This window comes from Pholis gunnellus (assembly GCF_910591455.1).
Source record: "Pholis gunnellus genome assembly, chromosome: 18".
In the NCBI taxonomy this organism is placed as follows: Eukaryota; Metazoa; Chordata; class Actinopteri; order Perciformes; family Pholidae; genus Pholis; species Pholis gunnellus.
Window position 1 is genome coordinate 10,576,211 of NC_136545.1, and position 25,895 is coordinate 10,602,105.

At 42.1% G+C, this 25,895-nt stretch overlaps 2 protein-coding genes across 3 annotated transcripts in view; both read right to left on the reverse strand.

Annotated features, from left to right (window-relative positions):
* sardh (sarcosine dehydrogenase) overlaps positions 1-8,243 on the reverse strand; it is a 36,649-nt gene extending 28,406 nt beyond the window's left edge. Inside the window, exons 1-8 of one of the 2 annotated variants that reach the window (XM_079179610.1) lie at positions 8,083-8,243; positions 6,918-7,107; positions 5,974-6,110; positions 5,524-5,702; positions 4,565-4,744; positions 3,849-3,972; positions 3,461-3,561; positions 1,390-1,494 (exon numbers count right to left, since the gene is read on the reverse strand). In XM_079179610.1, coding sequence (XP_079035736.1) covers positions 1,390-1,494; positions 3,461-3,561; positions 3,849-3,972; positions 4,565-4,744; positions 5,524-5,702; positions 5,974-6,110; positions 6,918-7,102 — 1,011 coding nt within the window. In that variant the 5' untranslated portion in view covers positions 7,103-7,107; positions 8,083-8,243. Of the gene's footprint in view, positions 1-1,389; positions 1,495-3,460; positions 3,562-3,848; positions 3,973-4,564; positions 4,745-5,523; positions 5,703-5,973; positions 6,111-6,917; positions 7,108-7,755; positions 7,937-8,082 lie in introns of those variants that run through there. The other variant, XM_079179611.1, reaches the window with a different exon arrangement.
* Positions 8,244-10,706: 2,463 nt separating this feature from the next.
* cercam (cerebral endothelial cell adhesion molecule) lies at positions 10,707-19,998 on the reverse strand (the record flags this gene model as incomplete). Its single annotated transcript, XM_079178532.1, has 12 exons — positions 10,707-12,517; positions 14,318-14,521; positions 15,104-15,231; positions 15,707-15,839; positions 16,292-16,398; positions 16,833-16,909; positions 17,049-17,168; positions 17,334-17,538; positions 17,703-17,837; positions 18,038-18,155; positions 18,661-18,771; positions 19,796-19,998. The coding sequence occupies 12 exons, from the start codon at positions 19,996-19,998 to the stop codon at positions 12,283-12,285; spliced, it is 1,776 nt and encodes a 591-aa protein (XP_079034658.1). The 3' UTR covers positions 10,707-12,282.
* Positions 19,999-25,895: the final 5,897 nt, after the last annotated feature.

A 25,895-nucleotide genomic window follows, 5' to 3' on the forward strand; every position in this document is an offset into this window, starting at 1 on the left:
AATATTCAAGTTCAAAATCTTTATTGCTATATTGATATCTTCATTGTGTAATCCGTCAAGAACAAAATGATGTAATAATGGTCAATGGAAACCAAAATCATTAACCTATAGAGGTGATAACCTCCCAGAGGTTCTCAATTGGATTTAAGTCTGAGGAATGTGAAGGCCGGTCAATGGCATCAATGCCTTATTGATCCAGGAACAGCCTACACACTCTGGCCACATGAGGCCGGGCATTGTCCTGCAGGCAGCGCAACGTTCACCTGCAGCATCTCCAGACACCTTCACGTCTGTCACATGTGCTAGTTGTAAACCTGCTCTCATCTGTGAAGAGAATGGGGAACCTGCCGATTCTGATGTCCTCTGGCAAATGCCAAATCGAGCTGCACGGTGCTGGGCTGTGAGCACCCATTAGAGTATGTGGGGCCCTCATGCCACATTCATGGAGTCTATTTCCGACGGTTTGATCAGAAACATGCACACGAGTAGCCCGCTGGAGGTGATTTTGTAGAGCAGTGCTCCTCCTGTGGGAGCAGATACCGGGTCCTGCTGCTGGGTTATTGCCCTTATATGGCCCTGTCCAGCTCTCCTTGTGTAATGGCCCGTCTCCTGGTATCTCCTCCACGAGACTGTGGTGGGAGACACAGCAAACCTTCTTGCAACGGCTTGTATGGATGTGCCATTCTGGAGCAGCAGGACTACTCGTGCTACCTAAATGGACTGCAGGTACCGCCTCATGCTACCAGTAGTGACAAGGGCACTAGCAAATTGCAAAACTAAGGGAAAAAAAAAATCGACCACGAAGGATAAGGAGAGAGAAATCTGTCGATCTGTGGCCACCACCTGCAAAGCTAACTCTTTTTCTGCGCTGTCTTGCTGTTGCTGCTTTCATTTGCACCAAAGCAGGTGAAATTGATTCACAATCGTTTTACGCCTTCGAACTAGACAGATCAATATCCCAGAAGTTTAATTGACTTGGTGTTATACTGTGATGATTATGTGTTCCCTTAATTTGTTTGAGCAGTGTATATTATGATATTGCCACTTTTACTTACTGAATAGCTCCTTCCACCACTGGGAGATTAGTGAACACACACACACAGTTGTATTAGTCCTGCTATGAATACAGTTTGACCTCCATGCTAATACAGCAGCAAGAACTAAAGAGAAGAAAAACAGACTAAATAAGAGACTGGGTCAAACTGACAGAGTCGATGTAAACAGGATTAAACTTTATATAGTTCTCAATTGAAGTATTTGATTTTATGCCAAACAAAACTGATGCGTCATCAGACTCACTCACACACATAGACAGTCACTACGTAAGGTTTCAGGGTCTGTAAGCTATCAATGGGGAATAACTGTTACTCAGATAATATTCAAGCTTACCTCATCCCAGAAGACGGGGTTTTGTTCATAACCCCCCACAGACAGGGCGTCACCTTGGAGGCGCAGGTACACCGATGCATCGTGGTCCCTGACGTTTGGCATGTTCTGCAGCGAGTGAAGATTAAAGTGGAAACATTCAAAACAATGAATTAGTCCAAACAAATTGTGTTTCACTGACAAAATGATGGGCAGATTCATATTCATGAACAAGAGAAGGATGAATTACAAGAGCCTCAATCTACAGCTAAGAGATTACTTTGTTTGATTGACAAGAGACAAAGATAAGCAAGTTGATGGTACATAATTGAAGCTGCACCAGAAAATGCTTGCCATTCAAACCAGATAATTAACTAAACTTATGATAAATTAGAATAATTGTGCCATTTTTCTTTTAGGTTTTATAATAAGATAATAGACCCATCTTCCATATTATTTAGTGCTTTTTGTGATTGTAAAAAGGAGGCATACATATAGAAAAGGGTATATAATACAGGACATAACAACCATAAAAGTCTTTATCTACAGCTCCAGTGGCATACCATGACATGCCTTAACAAACCATAGAGCCTCTTTACGTATGGTAAGGCAGCTACTGACACACCATGAAATCTTCCTTCCAAAACACAGCAGAGAGAAGCATTCATCCCCTCGAGTCTGAGTAAATATTCTCGTAGAAGTGTCTACCGAACAGTTACACTTTACGTGTGTTGTGTAATTTGTATTCATTCCGTCGGGAGTGCTTTTCATCCCAAAGTCAATTGGCTCCGTGGGTACAAAACCAAAATACCAGTGAACAAGCTGACATTTGGAAACAGCACGCCACATATAATAAGAGCCAAAACTGTGCCTTTCCTCTCTCTGCTGTGCCGAGTACAGTCAAGCTGCTCGCTCCATGTGATCAACACTGGACTTCAATGCACTCTGTCCTTCGTGAACTCACAGATATAAAACCCGTACGGCAGTCATCAGCGAGCGTTTTTGTGAATTCAAACCCACCACAGCGTCGCAATGTATTCACACACGGACATGTGGTCAGCGTGAGATGTTTGACCTGACAAGTCGCACAACCTGGTGGGAACAGATTTCCCGGTGGCCTCCGACTGTGTCACTTTGTGCGTGTGGGCTGACGTCTGTGTACATGATGTAGCAGTAATGCTGGTTAAGCTGCTCTTAAACTACATAACACAGAGAAGCTCTGACAGCCCCCCTAAAACCACCGGCCTCTAGAGGATGAGCACAGTCATGCATGTGTACACTGACTAAAGCTAACACACACAAGATTCACAATCCAAAAGGAAGTTTACACAAGCCATGCCAGACATGTGTTGGATCTGCATACAGAGGCCTCCCCAAGGCCCCCCCCCCCCCCCCTAAAATACACACATGATCAGCATTAAAAAGGATGCAAACAAATCAATCCCCCTTTCTCTCTTACACAAATAAGCACACACACACGTCACTAACGGCATTCTGGACCATTACAGGTGGAAATCTGTAATGTCACAGTGCCCCCTGCAGGTCAAACAGAGTTAATACAGACAGATGAAGGTACTTCTGTCTCCATGGGGAGAATCCAAAATCCAAGCTGTAGTAGTACTTTGCATGAGGATGCATGAATAGTGCAGTATAAATGTATAATGTAATGTAAGCTTTAAGCCTTCCTAAATGTGACATCTTACAATAATTGTCACAAGGTAATAATAAGTCATTGTGTTATTGCATATACAATCAGGTTTCATAAGAGTTTAGAAAGGTGATAACTTGTTAACATGCTGCTTTATAGTGTCCTAAAAATGTATTAATACTCAATACCACTCACAGGTGAAGAGCACAACAGCTCTACAAGTCATTTGGTAGACTTAATGAAACACACGCTGCAGATTCTACGGATTCAAATGAACCCACACTGAAACATACACAAACACACATGTTGTGTTTCCATTAAAATACATTTGCTCTGTATGAGCCCCATAAATAATATAATCAGGAGCCACTTCTGTGATTGATTGATTGATTCTATTTGTCATGAACCACAGTGAGGCTGTTCAGGTATGACACATGGAGGTCCTACCTGTATGCCTTCAATTCTCTCTGTCACCACATAGGCGTGATGCATTGCAATAAGAGGCACCTTGACTCCAGCCATTTCTCCCAGCTTGGTGGCCCACACACCTTCATGTAACACACAGAGACAAAAATGTCATAAGAATGCCACCTTTAAATGAAGATAAGTGCAATTTCGGGAAAAAACACCCGTAAAATTGCACCAAATTGTTTATTTTGCTTTAAGTTTCACACCTCTTAGCAGTCTTATGGAGATGTTTCAAATATCAACTTAAGTTACATCCAGAATGCCTCGCATTGTGTCACAAAATGTTTATTTTACATGTCCAATAAGACCAAAATGCATTTCATCTGTGGTTTTGTATGTTAGTTAGCGGGTCTTGTCTGAATCTCACCTGCACAGTTCACCACACAAGGCGTCTCAATGGTCCCATAAGGGGTCTCCACTGCCTTCACCCTCTTCACGCCGAAGTCATCCGCCCGCACTTGGATACCAGTCACAGGGCAGTTCTCGATCACCTGATTAAAAGACATACATTAAAGATAATGTATATGCTCTGCTCCACCCTGATGAGTGGCACAGTTCTTCAATCTAATATCATTAGAGCCCTTTTATCTGCTCACTGAGGTTGTGAAAAATAATTGTGGCCTAATGTTCTCCAACGCCGCTGTGACGGCAGCGGAGGTTCAGTCTACTGACTCAATCGCTCTCCTTTGACACAATTTTGCCGTACTTCATAATCCTCTTCATATTCAATTCCTCAACGATTACTACTACAGCATAAGACAAATGTAAAATTGTTAATCACACTACGTCTCTATGGAGGCCAAAAAGTCAGACTAGAGCCTGAAGTTCTAAAAAGGCTCGTCTCTAAATTTGTATATACAATTTGTATAACCTTTAAAGATAAGAGGTGGGACAAAGGAATAGGCTGGCCTCTCGACCAGGACAGAAAAACAGCATTCTGGAAACTGGGGTGGATCGACACCATTATTGCCGCAGTGAGAGGAGCTCAAAACCAAGACATGCATGGCCCGGGCAGTGGCAACGCTTGAAAAACCCCCGGATGAACTAATTCTAAAACATTTTTAGCAGACAAGCACTCGTTACCTTGGCTCCCCTGGCGGTGGCAGCTCTGGTCAGGGTGGTGCAGGTGCCTGCCGGGTCCATGGTGCCGTCTTTTGGTACATACAGGGTTCCATACAGATCATCGACGTTCATCAGCGGATACAGGTCCTTGGTCTCCGCCGGTGACAGGACATGGGACTCGATGCCATAAACTTTGCCCAGCTAGAAATGAGGGGAGATGGCATTTTATTAGTTAGGCTCTTCAGTAACAGGGATTTATTTTCCCATTTAAAGATGATCAGTTGTTTCACCTTTAGTCAAATGACAAACTTTTGCTTCCTGAAGCATACTGTATGAAGGAGGAGTTGAGTAACAGCCACTAGTAGCATATCATTAACCAGGTTTTAACTGAGGATAGTTAACCATAATAATTTGGCCTCTTTTTCCTGGCTGGATCAGTTTCACACCATGCGTTGGGTAGGTGAAGTCTCATGTGAACTTTGAACTTCAAACACACGTAATCAAGGTAAACAAAGCCTTTTCCCTGATCGTGTGCGTATGTTGAGCAATTAAAATATTAACTCTGCTTTTAAAAACCCCAGAGGAGCAGCTGAAAATATGTTTCAACCCATTTAAATGCAATTTTAAAAAACTGCTACTTTACTAAGAGCCTGTGGTGTACGCACAAATCAAGTTTCTCTCAGGTATTGTTCTTCGGTAATTATGCCAACAGGGGTCATTACCTCAATAATACAATTATTTATGAGCCAATACTTGTTGGCAGCCCTTTCACTGACAGAAACAATCAGTATTTTTCTTAGAAACGTGTTAACTTGGAGAAATCGCAATTATTTCTCATGCACTGTAGCAGCCTGTTTTATCGTTAAACTTTTGTTTACAGCTTTTTGCTTGTAGCATACATTTTTATGTTCCCAATGTGCCACTTCATGGAGGAAAAGTTCAATGGTATTTTATCACATTGAAGCAACCGTGATTCATACCGACATGAGGCGCTTGTACTCGTCCAGCCTCTGCTTGTTGGAGGCAATGAAGAGTCCTCCGTTCTCGATCCAGCCTGTGTGGAGACCCGTCTCCTCCTCCAGGTCTTTGCTGATCACATTCCTGGTGTGGGCCAAGAGCTCTACCTCAACATCACTGGGACGGAGCTGCCACAGCAGGCCTAGTGAACACACATACACACACACACACACACACACACACACACACACACAGGCAGATTAACAAAAATGCATGTTCAGTGTGCAGGTCAAAATACAACTGTGAGCACTTTATCTGCAGAGACCTTATCAAGACTTGAAGTACAGGAGACATGGAAAAAAGATACAGTAGGTAGTGCAGAGAAAACGAGTAAGGGTGGATAGTTTGAACAGAAACTGCACTACTGCACATTGAAGTCTTCCTTATTCTCCATATTCTATACGGTTCGTTACCTGCAGTGTGCCAGGTGGTGCCAGCAGTCAGTCGGTCTCTCTCCAGCAGAACTACGTTGGTCATCCCCATTTTAGCCAGGTGGTAGATGGTCTGACAGCCCAGACTGCCTCCTCCGATCACCACCACATCCGCTGATCTGAGGCAGGTGGCAGATAACTACAGGTGAGCTGAGAACACGGCTTTCAAAGTGGGATAAGGGGCGATGCCACTTACAACTCAAACCAGCGAAAAACAAAAGGTAATGTTAGTTACATAGAGGTAAAGTTATACACTCTTCTTGTTGAGAGTTAGATGAGAAGACTGACACCACACTTGCGTCTTTACACTAAATAGGAAGCTGCACCCCACAGCGAATAAGCTTAGCTTAGCATAAAGAGTGTCTCTTACCAGTGGTAAGAAAGTCTACCTACAAGCTCTTAACAGGCATCATTATTTTTTCTATCAATACCAAATAAAGAAGAGTACAAATGGGGGATTTCATAATGCTAGCCGTTTGTTTCCCTCCTTTTCTAGTCTCTATACTAAGCTATGCTAACTGGCTAATGGCTGTATCATCATATTGAATGGGCAGATATGCGAGTGGTATCGGCCTTCTCATCAAATTCTCCGCAAAAAATTAAATAGACACTTTTCCCAAAATGTCAACCTATTGCGTTCAAGGTTTTTTTCCGCCTGAAGTTTAACAAAAAATTCTTTACATGATCCATAGATCCCCTACAATCTGTTCACGGCATCGCAGAGGTCATCACAACTATAATTCCTCAATCAGCTGATCCATAATGTACTGATCCATTGCACAAACCCTCAACTTACCCATGCAAAATCATCTCGTCATGTAAGAATTCAAACAGAAGCTGGTCTTAAAATGCAAAAACTACTGGAAGTCAACGGTCACTTGTAGTGCACACGGTACTGATAACACACAACCACCCACTAAGCCAACCTGGGTAAAGGTTTAGTGGGTCCAGAGGAGGCTCCATCCTTTTTCTGTAGCGTCTTCTCGTAGGGAACACTTTTTTCTTTGGTGGGCTCCGAGCTGTAGGACCGAGCGGTCGTCCGGCACAGGGAAGAGAGAGGAGGTCGCACTGTCGACGCCACACGCCGAGCTGCGTGCCCAAGGAAGGCCATGGCCTCTGTGATCAGTCAGAGGACACAGAGAGGCAGAGTGATGCTGCAGAAACATCTGGATTGTATTTATGCAGAATATTTAAGGTCATAGTAAAGTTATGTACAATACAATATAAGTTATTTACTGAAAAACATTTCTGAACTTCAAGACGACATAACAGTATATTCTGTATGAGTAAGACATGTCACTCTATTTATAGTCAATAAATATGCAAAAAAAGTTGTGTACCAATTCATCAAATTGAATTGTGCGTCGTTTCATATACAATATGGTGGAAATGTTCAAGCAAACTGGCGCTTTGAGATAATGTTGATAAACTCTAGTTCCAAGCTGCAATTTTAACAAGGTCAATGAATGGCAGTATTGGTAAAAGAAAATCTGTGTGCAATGCTTTCCGCCATAACATTATAGATCTGAGATACCTTGAAGACTGAACTTGGAGCATAACAGCCCCAGCACTAATGACTTATTTATGATTCTCTATTTATGCGCTTTGAACTGCTTTTTTTCCGTGCTATAAACTAAATTGCCATTACTTGTCTTGTCTTGTCTGACTAAACCCGACTACCCATTCCTGGATCAAAAACGTGAGAAACCGTTAAGGGTGATGTTTGCATGGTGGCTGAATAGTTACTGTGGACGGTCAGCTTACTCGTTGAAGAAAAAACAAACGTGCAGAAGTTTGTTGTTGGTGTTGCCTTGATCCTCCGTTTTTTGATGCGCACTCTACATTTCTAATTGCATAATCACAACACCCACTGTCTCAAAACGGTAACACAATTAGCACATACACGTAACATGCCCAATGAACAGACAGTATGCGTTAGCCTGTAAACCCCACGTCCCAAAACAACAGCCTGAGCAGGAGCAAGCTTGTAATGTAGCCTCGATCACAGAACAACGTTACCAAACCTGCAGCTTCCACCGTGCAGAAACTTTGTTGCACAAAAAGCAGTTCGGTCTCCGCATGCACACTTACACTCGGTTCCGCCTTTTACCGACTGTTCCAGAAAATATACAAAAAAGGTGAAAAAAAAGACAAAAACAAACAGAAGAAAGACGGGATTAGAGTAATTAAAAAATGGCCGAGCACTTGTGTATATCGGAGACAAACCGCGTGTTAAAGCGTGGTAGTGGGCTCTGCAGTCCAGCAGCTGTCAAAACCAGGCTTGCTCGAGTTGAACTGCACCTCGCCTCGCGCATGTGGACGAGATCAGGGGGCAGTGTTGCCGGATCGGATTGACAGTTTCCAGCCCAATCACAACTTCAAGCCCGCCCAATTCAGAACAATGCCAGGAATTTGAAACATGGACATACATATCCAACCCACAAAGGGCGCAGTCAGACAACAAATACACAACTGTCAATAATGATGACGTCATGGTACTGTAAATAGATCTGGATTGATCTATATTAGTTTTAAAATATATGTGGAAAGGTGTGTGTGTCTGACATTGCATTACACCCTTTATCATTTGTATGTCTGCATTGTAAAGCACTTTGTAAATAATATTATTTTTAATATATGTACATGCGCAGACGTTTTCTAGCATGTAGGGCAGCCTCTATGGTGATGCCTCAAATACTCTTCATTTAATAAGGGCACCCATTAGTGCACTCACTGTATCTTCTTTTTTCCACTGGAAGGGTAACCTAGAGCACACTTCATCATGTTTTCTCCAGTGGAAGGGTTGCAGTTGCCCAGGTTGTGGAGCACACTTGTGCTAATATGCCGAGTGCTGCTCAGCCTCATAACTAATTTGGTGCAACGTCTGTGGGGGAACCATCCAGTTCAGATTTATACCACCGGGTTACAAGAGGCGTACGGTTAGTCTTTGGGACTCCCAGGTGAACCGAGCCGTGCAGAGTGGCCTGGCCACTTAACTTCTTTTCGACCAGTAAGCAGTTGGGTCTGAGTTGCTGTATGCAGGGATTGGGCCCGGCTGGGAGCACATCACATCCCTAACAGCCTTCTCCTCATGTTTACTGATAGCAAAGCCCATTAGAAGACAAAGTACGAATACAATAGTGATAGCATAGATATCTGGATGTAACTCTATGAGCACATGCCCAGAGGGCTATGCACATACTCATAGATCTGGTTTTACATCCAAGCAACTAATATGTAATTAAATGAGATGAGAATGTAAATCCTTTATGGGAATGTTCAGAACAAAAACAACGCCATAGGAAAACGGCAAGACGTCGATTAGTTGTTTTATTTAGATTCAATTATATAAACTGTGTGTGTTGGGGGCTGTCAAGGGTAGCAGCTGTTGTTGAGAAGCCTCACAGTCCAGAGACCAAACCGAGCAGAAGTGGAACATAAGACATCATGTATGAAGAGTTTGTATGTGTGAGACATTGAATACATGGTTGTAGTAATCTTGCAGCAGGAGAATAAAGGGTGAGATGAGATTTTTTTTTTCTAACCGCCCCCCCCCCCCTGCGTCAGCAGCCCAACCTTATGAAACCGTATGCCCTGTATCACTGAGCCATATGCAATGCTCTGCCTGCCAAGTTGACCTCGTGATTGCCCAACTCCAAGCCAGCAGCCAATAAGGCGCTGAGTTTAGGTTCCCTCCTGTGAGAGGAGGTTCTCTCCTGTTCATACAGCCTGGAGCAGGAGAGCTAAAACTAAGAACTGCAGCCAATCCTGTTTTATCTGTGTGTGTGTGTGTGTGTGTGTGTGTGTGTGTGTGTGTGTGTGTGTGTGTGTGTGTGTGTGTGTGTGTGTGTGTGTGTGTGTGTGTGTGTGTGTGTGTGTGTTCTGGCTGTCTACAGTTCACCCACCTTCGACCTTTATTGTCTTCTTCAAAACCCTTTCATGTAGTTGAATAACCAAGTTGCCTGAACTAGTAATTAAGTGCAGCATATCATGGCATGCACATGTACATGTACACACACACACACACACACACACACACACCTTTACATACATGTGCAAGTGTGTGTGCTATGCTTATGCAAACAGCAATCCTATCTCATGTATGTTGTGACCTTTCTTTAGCTACATGTCATTCATTCTGACATGGTGTTCCAGGGGAAATAAGGCCACGTAAACCAGATGATCCTATATTTCATTACATTAAGTCAAGTCAACTTTATGTAGCACAGCTGTAGGCCTAGGGGTAAATCTGTGTAGAAAGACATTTAAATATAAATACACAAACTCCTCAAATGACTTGTATATATCAAGTTTTACTGGTTCCTAAAAAGATAGGTCATATATTCTTGCCAATGCATTTGACTGTTGAACACTAGTGACTTAACGTAACAATACAACTGAATACACATTATGTGGTTTGACTTGTTACACCTTAACTGTGACATAACAGACAGCACTGCTCCTGAACTACTAAGATATTTTGAGAAATTGAGAGTTCTCTGTTAGATATATGAGAAATAAGAGTTATAAAGATTGTCACTATTATGAAAGTGTATGAATAAAACAATAACTATGCTAAGTGGTCACCCCTTTCTTTTGGGTACATTTTCTGAGTCAACAAAATGAAAAACTGAACCATCTTGTGGCGGATTTCTGTCAATGCAACACCTGGAAGTACTTTTTTTCAAATGACCATATACTTAAATACGTCTCTGTCCACAGAAAGTTTGGTTTATTAACTAATACAAAACAAGCACAATGACAATGAGAAAAACAATTTATGTCAGAAAAGTTTGCTATACAATTGTCCTAACATTCTGTTTTATAACATCGGAATACAAATGTGTTGCTCAAAGACACAAACACACAGAGGCTTTGGTCATAAAAGCGATTGCAATTTGCTTGCTTTGCATCATGTCTTGTGACTCATCCATCGTCAAGAAACACCCGACAAATAAATTAAGAAATATAAAAGGAAAAGATACACTAATAATAACAGCAAATAGATACCTAAAAACCTTTTCATCATAAATGCTTTTCACGGCGAACGAATACAACACATGTCTAGTATAACTGATCATCATTTAAATCCATGAGGGGCATCAGCATTACATCATCAGGTACTTGCATTGCTATATCCCAAAATGACTGCATTTCAGAAGATGTGGTCTAAAGTAATCACAATACATGATAAAACGTGACAAGTGTACACTGACAAATAATTGTGCAGTGTTATAATGCTGTTTCTGATAACTGTTGATTCAATTGAAATGATATGAACCCTTTTTTTAAGGATTTGATCATGTTTACTGGTTTTAAAAACTCTTAAGAGCAATAAGCGTTAGTTGGAGTGTGAATGTTGTGTGGGTTTTAGCCACAGAGGAGATGGTAGTCTAATGAGTCAATGCTATGTCAGTCCATCTATGAATGACTTAATATATATCAAAACACATTATAGAGGCTGACATTGTTCAAATGCAAACATTCAATTAGTTTGTTCCACTAACAAAATACTCCCTTAATATAATCCGGTACCACTGAAACAGTCGTATACAGTCCCTAGAAACCATGAGGTACATCAGCCTTAAGACTGTTATAGAAGCCAATGGAAATATTAATTAGGGTCAGTATAGCTTTGGGTTAAATACAAGTGTCTCTCTTGATGGAAAACATGCACACATGGAGAAATGGATAAGCAGACAGATATACCAACAAAGGGAAAAAAAGAAATCATATCAATAACAAATAGCAGACTTTTGTCCAAACTTGCCAGGAGTTGTGAACAGTGCAGCTACTGGAGCCTCAGTCAGCGCTCAAAAGATGAACAAATCAAAAAGCTCCTGTAAAGTCACCTCTTCCCTGTCCTATTAAATGCTGTCCAATTAACATTATAAACATGCAATCATCACAAGCACACAAACCACCACAAGCATACATTAAAAAAAAATGCTGTTGTCATCAGCCATACAAACTGTATAAACTCTCATATTAAAATGTCTGAATTAAAGATAAAAAAAAAAAGAGTCTGAGGGTGGACTGACATGTGTAGAAGTATTAATAAAAGACATTTCTTTACAAACATCCTCAATTAGACACCGTCCCTTATGTTGTTTTCCACCCAGAAGATCCTCTTACGCCGTACTCTTGCTGACATGCTTTGAAATGTCCAGTTTAAGTGTCGGCGGCGTGGCCAAAAATAAAGTCTGGGAACACTTTCTCACCTCAGCATCTGTCTCTCTGACCTTGTGGCCTTTTGACCTGCAGGTTCTCCACGGCTACGTCTGCTCCGCACTACAGTTCATCCTTGTAGGACGCTGACAGCACGCCGGCTGGCGGCGCAGCCCCTTTCAGGGTCTTGTGGGATCCCCTCCAATCGGTGCGCACAGCGTCGTCGTCCCACAGAGTCGACGTCTCCGTGTCGCTCACCCACTGGGGATCGCCGGCGTAGTGACACGGCTGGACCACAAGGGGGCGTGTACTGAAGGCTAGTAAATTTCTGTTGGGGAAATGGGACTTGTAGTCCTCACTGCAAAGAGAGAACAGTGATAAGAGATTATATAGATTTGATTCATTCAAGACTTTAACATATATCTCGTACGTCACAAAAAACTAAATATAAGTCCTGCATCAGAGATATAATATTAGTGTACATTTGTATTGTTTTTGTCAATATCACTGATATTTTGTGATGGATTTGGAATTCACTGATTTTCTAAGACAGTTCGGTTGCTCTTAGCGTGAACGGGCGACAGCAGGACCGATGTGTGGTGTGCGGTCGTCGTGCATTCTTTGCCGACTAGTCAAGCATATCGAATTAGAATCACAGAGGTGAGAGAGAGAATAGAGAAAGTGGGTTGGCTGTAAGCCAGTTTTGCACACATGATGGAGCACACAGACACTGCAAAGCCTTCTGGTTTGCAGGCCCTTCAGCCCAAGGTGCATTTCATCTCTTACAGTCGGTGCCCCATGTGTGTCTCAGTTCGTCCGCTAGATCAGAACTGTGGGATGATGAGAAAAGTCGCTTGACGGAGATTAGGGTTAGAAATTGGGTCGGGGCTGCAAAGAGATGCAGACAATGAATAATGAAAAAAAAAAAGAGATTCTTGAGGTGAAGTGTATATTTTATAAAACTTCAGAAGATGACGTAATGTCTTTATATTAAACCACAAACAAACCACAAATTCAATCAACAACCATCTTGCGTGAGTTTAGTGGGGGAAGAGGAGGAGTTAGTGTGGGCTCAGAAATAAGAGTATTGAAAAAAAAATTGGACTGGTGGGAGGACCTAAATGTTGTTGCTGTTTTAAGACAACCTTGGCTGGACCACATGTGACGCCAACATGAATAAAAGAAAGTAAACTAGAGTCTACAGCCACGCGAGCAGCTCAGTGAGGCTGCACTTTGGCACAGCGGTGCTTTAAGTAAAATGCTAAAGTTGGCACGCTAACGTGGTCATGATGACAATGCTAGTACTCTAATGTTTAGCAGGTATAATGTTTACCATGCTAGCGGCCTGTTAGCATGCAAACACTTGCTAATTGGCACTAAACACAAAGTACAGCTGAGGCTGATGATATGTCATTAGTTTTGCAAATATTGGATTTTGATGGCAAGTATTGAACAAGCTAACATTTTGATGGCACTTATTGAAAGGTTAAGGGGTCATCAAAGTTATTTCCTCCTGAATGTCAGCACCATTTCCATTACCTCATCTGAGAATTTTCAGTCTAGACCACAGTAGTGGACTGTCGACGAGCCTGCCGGCAAGCCATGCCGATAGTGTGGCTAAAAAAAAAAACAGCTGAGCACAAGTCTGCCACAGACACATCTGTATCCCCTCTGGCTGTCAAAGTATATCTGGCAACCAAACTGTGTCTAAAACTGTGGCAATCCACTCATTCAGACAATCATTCTCAGAAAGACATGCTGCCATGAAACCTGCACATCATAAGGAGAACAAAATGTTCAGAAAGATTTAAGACCACCATCGAAAGTATGGCCAAAACGGACTTTTTCCAAAGAAACCACAGACTTCACTATACTTCTTTAATCTATCAGCTCCAGGCTAAATATATAGCACGTATGCAAGTTTAGGCAACTATGGGAAGAATGTTTGTGGCAATTATGAAGTCAGTTTTAGATTCATAGGTCTGGCGGGGAGGTTGCAGAGTGCTGAAAAATAAGTTTTATCATAGAAAAATGTGAAAAAGACTGATACAAAACAACTACAACTAAATCATTTCACCAACATGTTCATTAAGATTTAAACAAGAAAAGTACGAGGTGTGGATTAATAAGGTGTATTCAGTGCTGTCGCCATACATACTTGGGATGTTTGTCATACATGATGGGGAGGAATTCATCAACAGGAAGCATCTTGGACAGCGGCTCAGCGTTGAGCAGTTTTTGGGCTCCCTGCAGGGAGATGGCGTAGGACAGAGTCCAATACGAGTAGTCGGCCATTACCAAGTTGTGAACGTTCTCCACCGCCTCCTCCTTTGTGGGATTCACCTGCTTCCTGCCAAAGTATCTGCAGCAGCGTTAAGCCACAATGAGAAAAAAAGAGGACGAAGGATGAAGAACAAAAAAAAACAACGGTGAAAAAGAAATGAGGCAATGTCTAAAACATCAGAGTCCAGAAATGTGCTGCAATGCTGATGTTATTTGAAGCCACATGTGTTGGAAATCATTTTGGAAGAATTGTCTTTTTTTTTTTCAGCATTTGTTCTGCATGTGTGTCGAACCATTTCCAGAAAGTCGCCCCAAACACAATACACACATAAAAAGAAGCTTGTACACTTCCCATCTTCCTGCTGATAGATAGTTTCAAAATGCCTTCGTTGTGTGTGTGAGGTTTTGTCTAATCCTTTCAGTGTGATTTAGATTAAAGACATTTGTTTCGATGTCCTGCAGAGACCTTAATCACAGAGACACACACACACACACAAATGAGTGATGTGCAATGCATTCCGGGATGTGAATTTTTCCTCTGACCCCATTCCTCCACGCACGCACACACCACATACTTTTGAGCATACTGTATTGACTCATCCTAAACCTCACCCATCCCTGCCTGAACAAGGACTGTGTGACTGAAACGTATCCATCTTACATGATGTCCCAGTCCAGCTCCGCCTGCTCCACCTCCTCCATCAGTCTGACGACTCGTCTTTTGAAGTTGGCCTGGAAACGAATGTCGTCTTCAAGGACCAGCGCCTTGTCCATCTGCAAGTCCACCATCTGAGGAGAAAGGGGGGGGGGGGGGACAATCGGTTTCAGAAAGACCAAGAGATGGTTAAGGAATACAGAGAAAACTAAACTTTAGAGAAACAAAAGATGGGACAGAGACAAAGAGGGATGAGACTCAACAGGGGTCTCTCAGTCGAAATATCAACTTAGCGTGTCTGGAATACATGGTATATTTAGTACGCTTGTGTTGGCGTAGTTGGAAAAACCCAAGTTGAAACAATAAAAAACATCTTCAAATTGTATTTTTCATTCATTTCGAATTCATCAATACTTGAAAATGCAGTGAATGCCATTAAAAAACATTTGGAAGGCTTTGAATTTGATAAACAGATTTGATTTCCTTCTATCCAATCCCAACTCTTGGTCAGAATGCCATCCTTCATCCTCATGATAATGTTACCTGTCTTGCTCTCACTTTCAGTCACACCAATAAAGACTTCCATGTGTAATGTGTGCGTCTTCTCACCTCCTTCCAGACGAAGTAGTGGCTGAGGAAGCAGCCCACCTCTCCTTTGGTTAGGGTGCGTCCAGAGAACGGGTCATAGTAGCCTGGCAGCAGGTCAACACCCAGGATCTTAATGTCACTGCTGTTCAGTGCACTGTGCACGCACACACACACACACACACACGCACACACACAAACATACAGGTGTTATAGTAATTATATTTCCATGAAGGGAAGGGGGTAAGAGCAAGGGGAAAAGAGGGCGGTTGGAAATGAGGCCATGTCAATGAAACCTCAGATTCTGGAGCAAGACCACACATTTAAAACGTTTAACCTTGTACAGATAACTGCATGGCCTTAATAAAGAGGACATTCACAATTTGCATCGAATACCAGAATATTATGTGGGAACCCAATGCCAGGAATTTAACAAAACCATGAGTTGATGGAACAGCACATTTCTGGAAATGTCTTTCCTTCTCACCAACCATTCTCCAATCGTCACTTTGTGTGAGTATCTCCTATTTCGATATTGATTTGTCTCTTTCTATCTAAGCCGGTTGAATGGTCTCGCTGTATTCATTCTCTCCCTGAGAGTGTACTCACTTCCCATCCACGGCGTCGACCACCTTGACGTCAATCTCGAGCTCATTCAGCGAGAACAGCATCCGGTCTCTACGGTCAAGACGCCGTCGCAGGTTAATCAGATATATCTGAGGAGGAGGACAATTAGTCGTTTAACTCTGTTAACTGCATATCATAACTGACATGTATGTCATTAACTCCCTGACTTCTTTAGACAAGTCTGTACTTTCTCAAACTAAATTTCTTCAGATTTTGATTCCAGCAATAACATGCTTCATGCTGACTCCGAATGATAAACACAGCCTAAAAAGACTAAAAAAACAATCCTTCACGCTCTTAATATTTCATAGCCCATTGAGTTCAAAACACCAGGATTTTGATAAATACCATCCAAGAATTAGTGTAATTATGTAATAAGTTACCCCAACAATGTGCCTTGTTAGAATCCTTTTAGACTCAAACGTTGAGAAGGTGCAGTGTTTTTTTCACAGATGCTGAGACTACCATGTTGGTTGAAAAAAAATGTCTGCTTCTACCAGAAAGACAACGAGGTGTCTCTTACCTCATCAAAGCCCATGAGGTCTCTCTGTTTGGCGAACATATGGACGTAGCGTGAGGGTCGCATTGGAGGGCCATCAACTGTTTGACGAAGAGGCAACACAAGTTACAAGAGAATAATCTAAAATAACAAAGCTGAACCAACATAAAACACCAGAGTTTTATTCCCTGTCAGTATCCGTCTTTATTAATATTAATATTGAATACAATCTGCTCTTACTCATGGACTCAAGTTGGACATGGACAAAGTTGAGGCGATCATCCTCCAAGGTTTGGTGAGGTTTGGCCGGGACGTTCAGGTAGCCGTAGCGCTCCTTGTTACACAGATACATCTGTACCTCTGAGTGGCATCAAAGATCAATCAATCAATGAATTAATTCATAAACGAGACATTCATTGTGTACCATCTTAGGTTTCCCCTCTAAAACACATTATTCTACAGTAAAGAAACTACGTTTGTGGATTTGATTACAAAACACATAACCACAAACAAGCGCCGACCGACCTGCAGCCCGGCAGGAGAAGGCGAACACGATGATGTCGTCGTAGGGCCACGAGTAGTCCTCGTGAGGTGGGAAGAAGGCCAGGCTCTTCATGCCTTCCTTCCTTAAATCCAGCAGCATGGTGGAGTGGATCATTGGCACCGGGAAGCAGCCCAGTCTGTGACGCTGACGGGTGGGGAAATACTCTGCAGTTCGACGGTAATATCCCTTAAAAGACAAGAGGCGGTGTGTTGGAGGGATCTTGATATAAAGAGGTCATTTTTGTGTGCTGCCCACAATGACTGACTTTTCCCTTCACACTGTTTTTTTTTTTTTCTCTCTCATGCGTTCCCTTCCAGTAGATGATCGATCACTATCAAGTCCACACTTACCTGTGGAGTGATACCGCACCAGTAGTTGGAGTACGCCCCCTGAGAGTCGAGCATGGGAGCAATGGCTGACTTGTTCTCTGCCATCATCAGGTTGAGGGTTTCGGGGTTGGTGAGGATATTGTCTGTGTCAGCGTACTGAAACAAGAGACACAGAGGAGACCGAGGAAACAGAGGACAAATAGGAGCGTGATTGTGGAGTCATGTCTCTGGAACAACACACACTTTTTCTTGGATGCAATAGCAGCAGCAGAGAGGGAACAAATCGAATCAGATAAATCAAGGGACGGAGCTGACTTGAATCTTATCGGCACAAGAAGATTTATCTTATTATGTACCAGGATGTAATCGGCCCAGCGTTTCCTGGCAAAGTTGATCGCCGCCTGCTTCAGCTTCATCACATACTCATATCTGCTGTTGGGCCAATGCTTAGGACCCAACTCTCCTGCGTAGGACCTAAAACAGAGAGTTATAATAAGGACATTATAGTATATTGTTGCCATCTTCTCATATCTCATCATTTACTACTAACTGAATTAGGCTGAATGGTTTCAACATATGATAACCACTGTGTCTATACACAACTCAAAACACAGCTAGGCTGACAGTTTAAAGAGTTCAGTGACTGTAAGCAGATTAGCAGTCAGACTGTATGATTGGCATGCACATGCACAAATTATTTCCAGTAATGGCCTCTTCAGCTCAGACGGATGTCCACACAGTCAAGGCGTACGGACAAGCAGAGGCGTGCTGCATCATTCCTTATTATGCAAAGTGAAAGGCTGTGTTATCTTTAGGCAACTAAGTGGATCCACTGTGGTTAATAGTTGCACTACAGAGGTTGTAAAAGCCGAGTTCATGTTGCTTCGGACCGTAAGATTGGTCTTAGATCTACACGGGACCAACAGGATGTTCGCTTACCCAGATCCCTGCTACAACACATTCATATAGTTGGACTTACGTGGGCTGGTCCATTGGTCTCCACTCAACATAATGGTAGAATTTTTGCATGACGGTAAGCCACTCTTTCAGTATGGCTGTGGTGTTGTCTGCGTTGTGATCCGTGGCTGCCCTGAAGAGCACAGAGAAAAGCAGGTCGTAAGACTGAGGAGCTGATGTGTTTCAAATGCCGGTTTAATTCCAACACATCTTTAAGACGCATTAATAATAATAATAACACATTCTTGATCCGGTGGAGCAGCCCACAGTTACGATGTTATTGCATTATGATATTCCTTTCAAATATGCTTTTCCTTATACAATTCCAACTCTTTTTTAAGGACCCTTCTTGATGGTATGAAAGTATTGATTGGTCAGGTGTGTCATTTGCTGGATAAGCTGAAAACAGACACACTCTTGTTATTAACAACTTCTCAATTGATTTTTAGAAAATGTTCTTTATTATGACATTGAGATATAAAACTACCCATACTGTGACAGAAGATTTTTTTTTTTTATGTGGAAAGTATACTTCAATATTCTGTGCACACACTCAAACACACACACTGCTGTGATCACAACACAACTATACAAAGTACATATATCACAAATTTACTGTTAATCCATCGCCTTAGATCGTGTCATATAATTATCACTATCCATTTTATACTGCTATGCAAACCAGCAACAGATGATCTCTCTTATTAGATCCAGTTTTATCAAATCAAACGATGAATGTACAAGCAGAACGGGTTTTAAATGAGATAAGGGGTCACTTTACGACACATAAACTACACTTAAGTACCCACAGAGGCGTTAACTGCTAAAAAACCCTTCGAGGACAGTTCAGTTTATGGGTTTTAATCACTAATGTTAGGCCTATTTTCATTAAAACGAGTGCCGAGAAAGGGTATCAGTTACAACACGCTCTACAGGGGATTAAAAAAAAAAACTAACGCAGTCCACAGTATAGGAAGCGAGTGCGGCGGAGTGAAAGGCTCAGAGGGGACAGGGGGGGGGGGGGGGTAGGACGCTGCTGCTGCTGCTTTCTCAAACTAATTTAAATGCCATTGACCTTTTGAACGGCTGCTACAGTGGGTTTAAAGCAGAAGAAAGCCCTCTACGAACAGCCCGGCGGTGCATGCAGGAGAACCCACCACACAGTGATGCGAGCTTTGGGGTAGTTGAGTCTCTCCAGAGCTCCGAGGTAGTACGGCAGGGAATGAGCAGTGTTTCTGGCTAGAATGGCGATAACCACCGTAGGAGGCTGCATCTTCGACTCCTCCGGATACATTTCCTCCGAAAAGTAGCCGTCAGCGAGGAAAACGAAGGCCCCTAAAGCTAGAAAGTGCAGTAACATGGTGGAAGCTGCTTTCGGTGCTCCAGCTCAAGCACGTCGCCGGGTGGACGCGTCAGCAGTCCAAGAAAAAGAAAAAAAAGAGGGGTTTCTCAAACGGTTCAACCCCCCCCCGCTTCTCGTACAGGCTTGCTCGCTTTTTCCAAGATCATATCCAAACGGAGCCAGAGAGAGACGACGTTACGACTTCCGCTTTAGATCTGTAGCCCAAGGAAAAGTCTTGACAACTTTATGCAAAAGATGAAGGCGTGATTTGGCAACATTGTGTTTCTTTGTAAATCTCTGTAGACACTTAAACTATGTCGTGTAGCAATAAACATCCAGTCAGACACACCTCTAAAGACCAATACATCAGTTTTAATAACAACTTTAAGAGATAACATATCTTTACTTTTTTTAAACCAACTGCAGCTCTTTTCTCCATGTGACATTGTTTGCATAACCTGTGAATCAACAGATACATTATACACATTTAGAAGGCAGTGTTGGTCTTTACATGCACATAGCCTACACATTAGGCGTGACCATTTACTGTCATGTGATATAGTTGGTGAGAGAGATATCAGATAAAGTGGGTGAACATCATCAGGTAGATGGTTGTTTCTGGTGTGTTCGTCTTGGCTGTAGTTTCAGGGATTCTCCAGCAGAGGGAGGATTTGATCCTATAGAAGGCCCATCACTCAGGCTGTCTGAGGTCAGATCTTATGGGTTTCTTTGGGTAATGGTGGAATGTAACTAATTACAATTTATCAAATACTGCACGTAAGTATTTTACGTGAGTATTTTTTTAATACTGCCTTTCATTTATTAGGCAACAATAATTACTAGTATGTTTGCAACTTAAAACACATACGATCAAATAACAAAATATGATGCGTCGTTGCAAGTTAAAGTACACAACAGTACACGCAGTACAAAGCGGTTCAAATGTAGTAATATAAAATGTGCATTCTTCACAATGATGTCATTTGATGCTTCAAGTTCATTTTCCTGAAAATACCTGTAACTATTTTTACACTGTGGTGCTGCTACTTGAACTTAAAGGTGCAGTGTGTAAGATCTGGCCACCTGCTCCAAAGAAACAGAAGGCAGCATTTCACCTCTAGTACTGGGTCCATACAACCTAAATGTACACTCATTCAAACAGCCAGCTACTAACTAACAGCAGGACAAGAATACGCAGAATTTGACCAAACTGCTGAAACTCTGAGAGCCGGTCAAAATAACACTGCTAGAAATTAACTGGCAAAAAACAAGAAAAACAACCAAGAGTTTTGTTTTGTCCTTCACGACATCAGGAGATACTTTTCCCGGAGGAGAGCGAGCTGCAGCTCTGGCAGATGGACCTTCAGTTAGCAGAGCTGCAGCAACACAAATTCAGCCAATGCAAACCTCAGCACTGGGGATGCAACACATTACAACACATTGTAATCTATTCACATTCTGTTGATAAAGTTTTGGACTAAAATTCCGGCCAGATCTTACACATTGCATCTTTAAGCATTTCATCCATCACTGCGTTAATCACAATTACTGTTTAAGGCCTGCTGTGTGTCAAAAGTCACTCTGAGATCTCAAAGAAACAACACAGAGTTGTTGTTGTTGTTGTTGTTGTTTTTTGCATTTGCTGCTAAAAGAGGAGCTCGTTGATTACCTCACACTCTCTGTGGGGAACACACACTTGTGACACAATTTGAAATTTCACAAAGATGACATAATCATTAGGAGAGGTACTTTAGAAAGTAAAGACAAACTGAGAAAGGATCTGAGATAATCTAAGATACTGTTCGATAGATCGAACTATAGATCGTGTGAAGGTGTTGGGTGTCCGCATGTCTGGAGGGATGCATGCCACAGGTGCAGGAGGGCTTCATGGCTTCATGGAGGCTTGATCAGTGAAACAAAGACAATCAATGGGATCGGTGTTCAACCTAATATTCATTGGAATTCTTCAAATTTAAATAAGGAAGACTCCAAGCAGAGTTGGGAGGGGGACAGATCACTGATTCAGTGGAGTCAATGGTAGTTCTTAACAACAGCATTGGAACGTTTCTGGTATTTCAAGAGGTCCCTCAAGATTTTAAATGCAGCTTGTAATTTGTCATTGAGAAAAGGGTCAGTTTCAAAAGATTTAACGGTTCAAACAGGTGTGTTGTGTTCATGTGTGTTGTTTCACTTACTGATGGAACAAGGCTAACAGTGAAGGAACATGCCAGCCAGAGATGAACTGGAACAGTATCATGGCTATAGCTTCCATTACTCACTTAAATGAATAGCCACTGGTATTTGTCAGTCCACAGGTCAACAGATTCTCTCATTTAATATTCAATAGTCTCCTCTTTGAGGAGTATGTGGTTCCTGGTATGTGCTTGCATCTCCTGTACACAAGGCAACAGGTTTTGCTGCCGTGGACCACCTTGAACCTCCTCAATGACCCCTGGAGGCCCCCTGCGGCCTATTTTGAGAAACTCCTTTGACAGTTGTGGTTGAGACTGTTTTCAAAAGAAATACTTGAACCCAGTCCATCCCAGGTGACATCCAGCAAGTTTGAATGATCTTAGTTTGTAGAGAACATTGTCGCAAATGATTTTACAACGTGCCACATCCCTCTTTTCACTAACAAGGACCACGCCAATAACAATATGAGTTTTGAGAGGTTTAACACGTGATGGAATGATTGTTAGATTTAGGAAGCGGAAGGGGTAGAGGGAGAGGGATGTAGGGTAGGGATAGGGGGTAAAGGGATGATGGGATGTAAGGGTGTAGGGAAGAAGAAACGAGGAGGGTAGAGAAGGTCGTAGAACGAAGGTTGGGGCGAGCGATGGGGGACCGTGGGTGTCCGATGGCTGGCGGGAACTGGGGGAATGGAGACTGTAGAGTGGGGGCCGTCTCTTTGGAAGCTCTGGTGGTGCAGAGCCCCCCGTTGTTCCTGTAAACCTGCAAGAGAGAGGGAAGGAGGGAGAGAGAGAGAGAGAGAGAGAGAAAATAGAAAAAAACGGGGTTGGGGGGAGGGATGTGAAATCAGAGTCGAAGAGGAAGTGAACAGGTTCGTTGTGCTTACTCTGTGCGGAAGAGATGAGCTGTGTTCAGGGCGTGGTCCATGTTCCCGAATTAAGTTTATAAAACTCAATTTAGTAAATGACACGTGTTCGGGATTAGAAATCAGAGAACGCTTGGGGGAATACAAAAACTCCTGTAAGTAAAAAAAATGATAAAAATTGATCATTTTTCCAAAAGATGGGATGACACTTAAGATGAGGCATTGACTGGAAGTTTTACAGCGATACATTTTTAGCTGAGAATTGAGTAAGGCTACATCTGTAATGAATTTAAGTATGCAAATAATTCAGTGCTAATGCTCAGTCAGCTCAGCACTCGAGTGAAGATTCAAGATCAGAAGATGAGGTCGACTGTGAAGACGAGCAAAAAGAGGAGGGATGGGAGCCGGAGAAAGAGAATGAGCATGATGGAAGGAACGGTGAAGAAACGGGGGAGCGGCATAAAGACATAAATGTGGGTGGAAAATAATAAGCAAAGTGGTATATAATGAATTTTGACTCCTTTGGCGGGCTCTCTGAATAAACGAAGGCAGTCTTGGCGGACAATAGCGGGGTTTGGTTAAAGGGGTCGTTTGTGTGGACAGGTCAGGGGGGTTGAGGGTCAAATCTCTCCTATTCATGACACCCCAAGTGTTGCCACACTCACACACAAACACGCGCACACACATACGTATGTCAGGGGCACTTTCCCAGCGTTGGTTGCGGAGGAAAATCTGGGAAAGTTCAACCTCGGGTGCAATAACTTTTCACTGCGAGGTCAAGGGTGGAGATGGCGTTTGTTTGCGTGTGTGTGTGTGAATTAAAGACAGAGGGAGAGAGAAAGGGGAAATCTTCATTGTTTTTGACCAGATTGCAGAAAAGAGAGACTGGGGGGGAAAAAAAGAAAAGGTGGATAAACTGCACATATTGAGGCTTATACTTGTCTTAAATGGGTGGATCACCCAAATGACAAAAACACAGATTTTCTCACTTGTCTCTAATGGTAGAGCCATTCAGTTTGCAGGTTTTGAAATATCAAGCCCTGAGATTCCCGCCTCCTTCCCAATACAGTGGAGGTGAATAGAAGTTGGAAAAGTGAAAACCGAAAAACAACATGTCCTGCTAATTAGCACGGACAATGATTCTGGAAAGAACAGGTTGCTGCTGAACTTTCTTTTAACTGTAATATTCCATTGCTGGGAACACCATAAATAAAATGCCATTCGCCTCCGTCGTACTGGAGTGGCAGCAGAAATCTAAATGACAAATATCTCCAAATTCAAGCAAAATAAATGAAAACTATCTGCATGATTCTACTGAATATAAGTAAATAAATGGGGGTTTTGGCGTTACTCGTGCAAATGGAGATGCCACCAATCTCTCTTTCGTCAGGCGGGAGGTGAGAGAATGAGTCATGGCTGTGGGTTAGGATGTGTCAGAGTGAAAGTGCTCCTGTCTTCGTGTGTCGGGACCAGCGGCAGCTATAGGCAGCAGAGAGTCGTGACATTCTCACAAGCTTCCGGGACCTTTATTGCTGTGGCAATAATCAATAGCGTTCCCACAGAGACGTCTTTTGGCTGGGCGGGTCAATACCTGTCACTCAGGGCCGGAGCCGCGGCACACACCCTCTTACTCAGCAGCTACAGATGCCTCACTCTGTCTGCTCTCCTCCTCCCATGTCAACTCATGTATCTCAGGACATTTCCACAATTTAGGGAGTCATGTGTTTTTAAAAAAAAAATCTCAACTCATGTCAAATTGAGTGTGAAAATACGATGATTTGGATGATTGTTTTTGAATACTCTCATATCTTCATAACCCAGTGGTGTTTACAAAGATGTAAAACAGGGAAAACCAGCAGATCTTCCCGTTTGAGAAGAAGAAGAATGAATTAAACGAGTGATTATCTGCATTTCTTATCAATAAATGTTTTTTTGTCTGTCCACTAATCGGTTAATCTTTTCAGCACTAAACACATTAGTTATTTATTTTCTGTTGGTTCATAAAATTCCAACCACTTGAGGTTTTTGAAACTCTTTCAGAACTAATATTATGTACCCACAAATGTCATGGAAGTATCCATAACACCGAATCTGTATTTTAAATTTTTTTGATTGCATTTTGTTGCACTAAAATCAAATTCAGTAGCAATTTAGTTACATTAATTAAAAGAAGAAGAAAAATCTGTGATTTTTTTGATTTTTTTTACAAGGAATTTCTTCCTTCAGCTCCAAAATACATGTAACTGTTTCTGTGACAATGTTTTTGCATCTTTAAGTCAGCGACAAGTGTGATTTTGTGTGTGTTTTTAATAAGCTGACTATATATAAATATATACAAGTACTGAACCTTACAGAAGATTGTGGTCACAATGGACAGTGTGAAGAGGCAGCCAATGGGCTGGGTGATATTGTTATATTTGTTACCAATATACAGCCAATATTGCTGTTTGACTCAAGCACTTAAACAGAATTGCTTCAGTCAAAAGATTACCTGTGCACGTCAAGTCCAGTCTTTACACAATAGAACTTAGTCAGCACAAAAAAGCTGATATTCAGACTGAATGCTCTGGCGATGCCTGAAATAATGAGATTATGAGGTCAGTTATCTTCTCCCATGAATATGAAAAAGATCAACAATATATATATAGAGAGAATTTTTGAATTGATTTTTTAAAAAATGTATTGGATTTTAATATAATCAAATAAAATAGCTGCCCGGTGATTTGATTTTGCAGCAGATGATGATCATGGTGTAAAGTAGAGATTTTGAGCAGAAAACAAATCTCTGTATAATGAGATGTTTGGATGATCTCGTCAGCTCGTCTTCCACCTTTACACTGCATGATTCAGGAATTTCAGC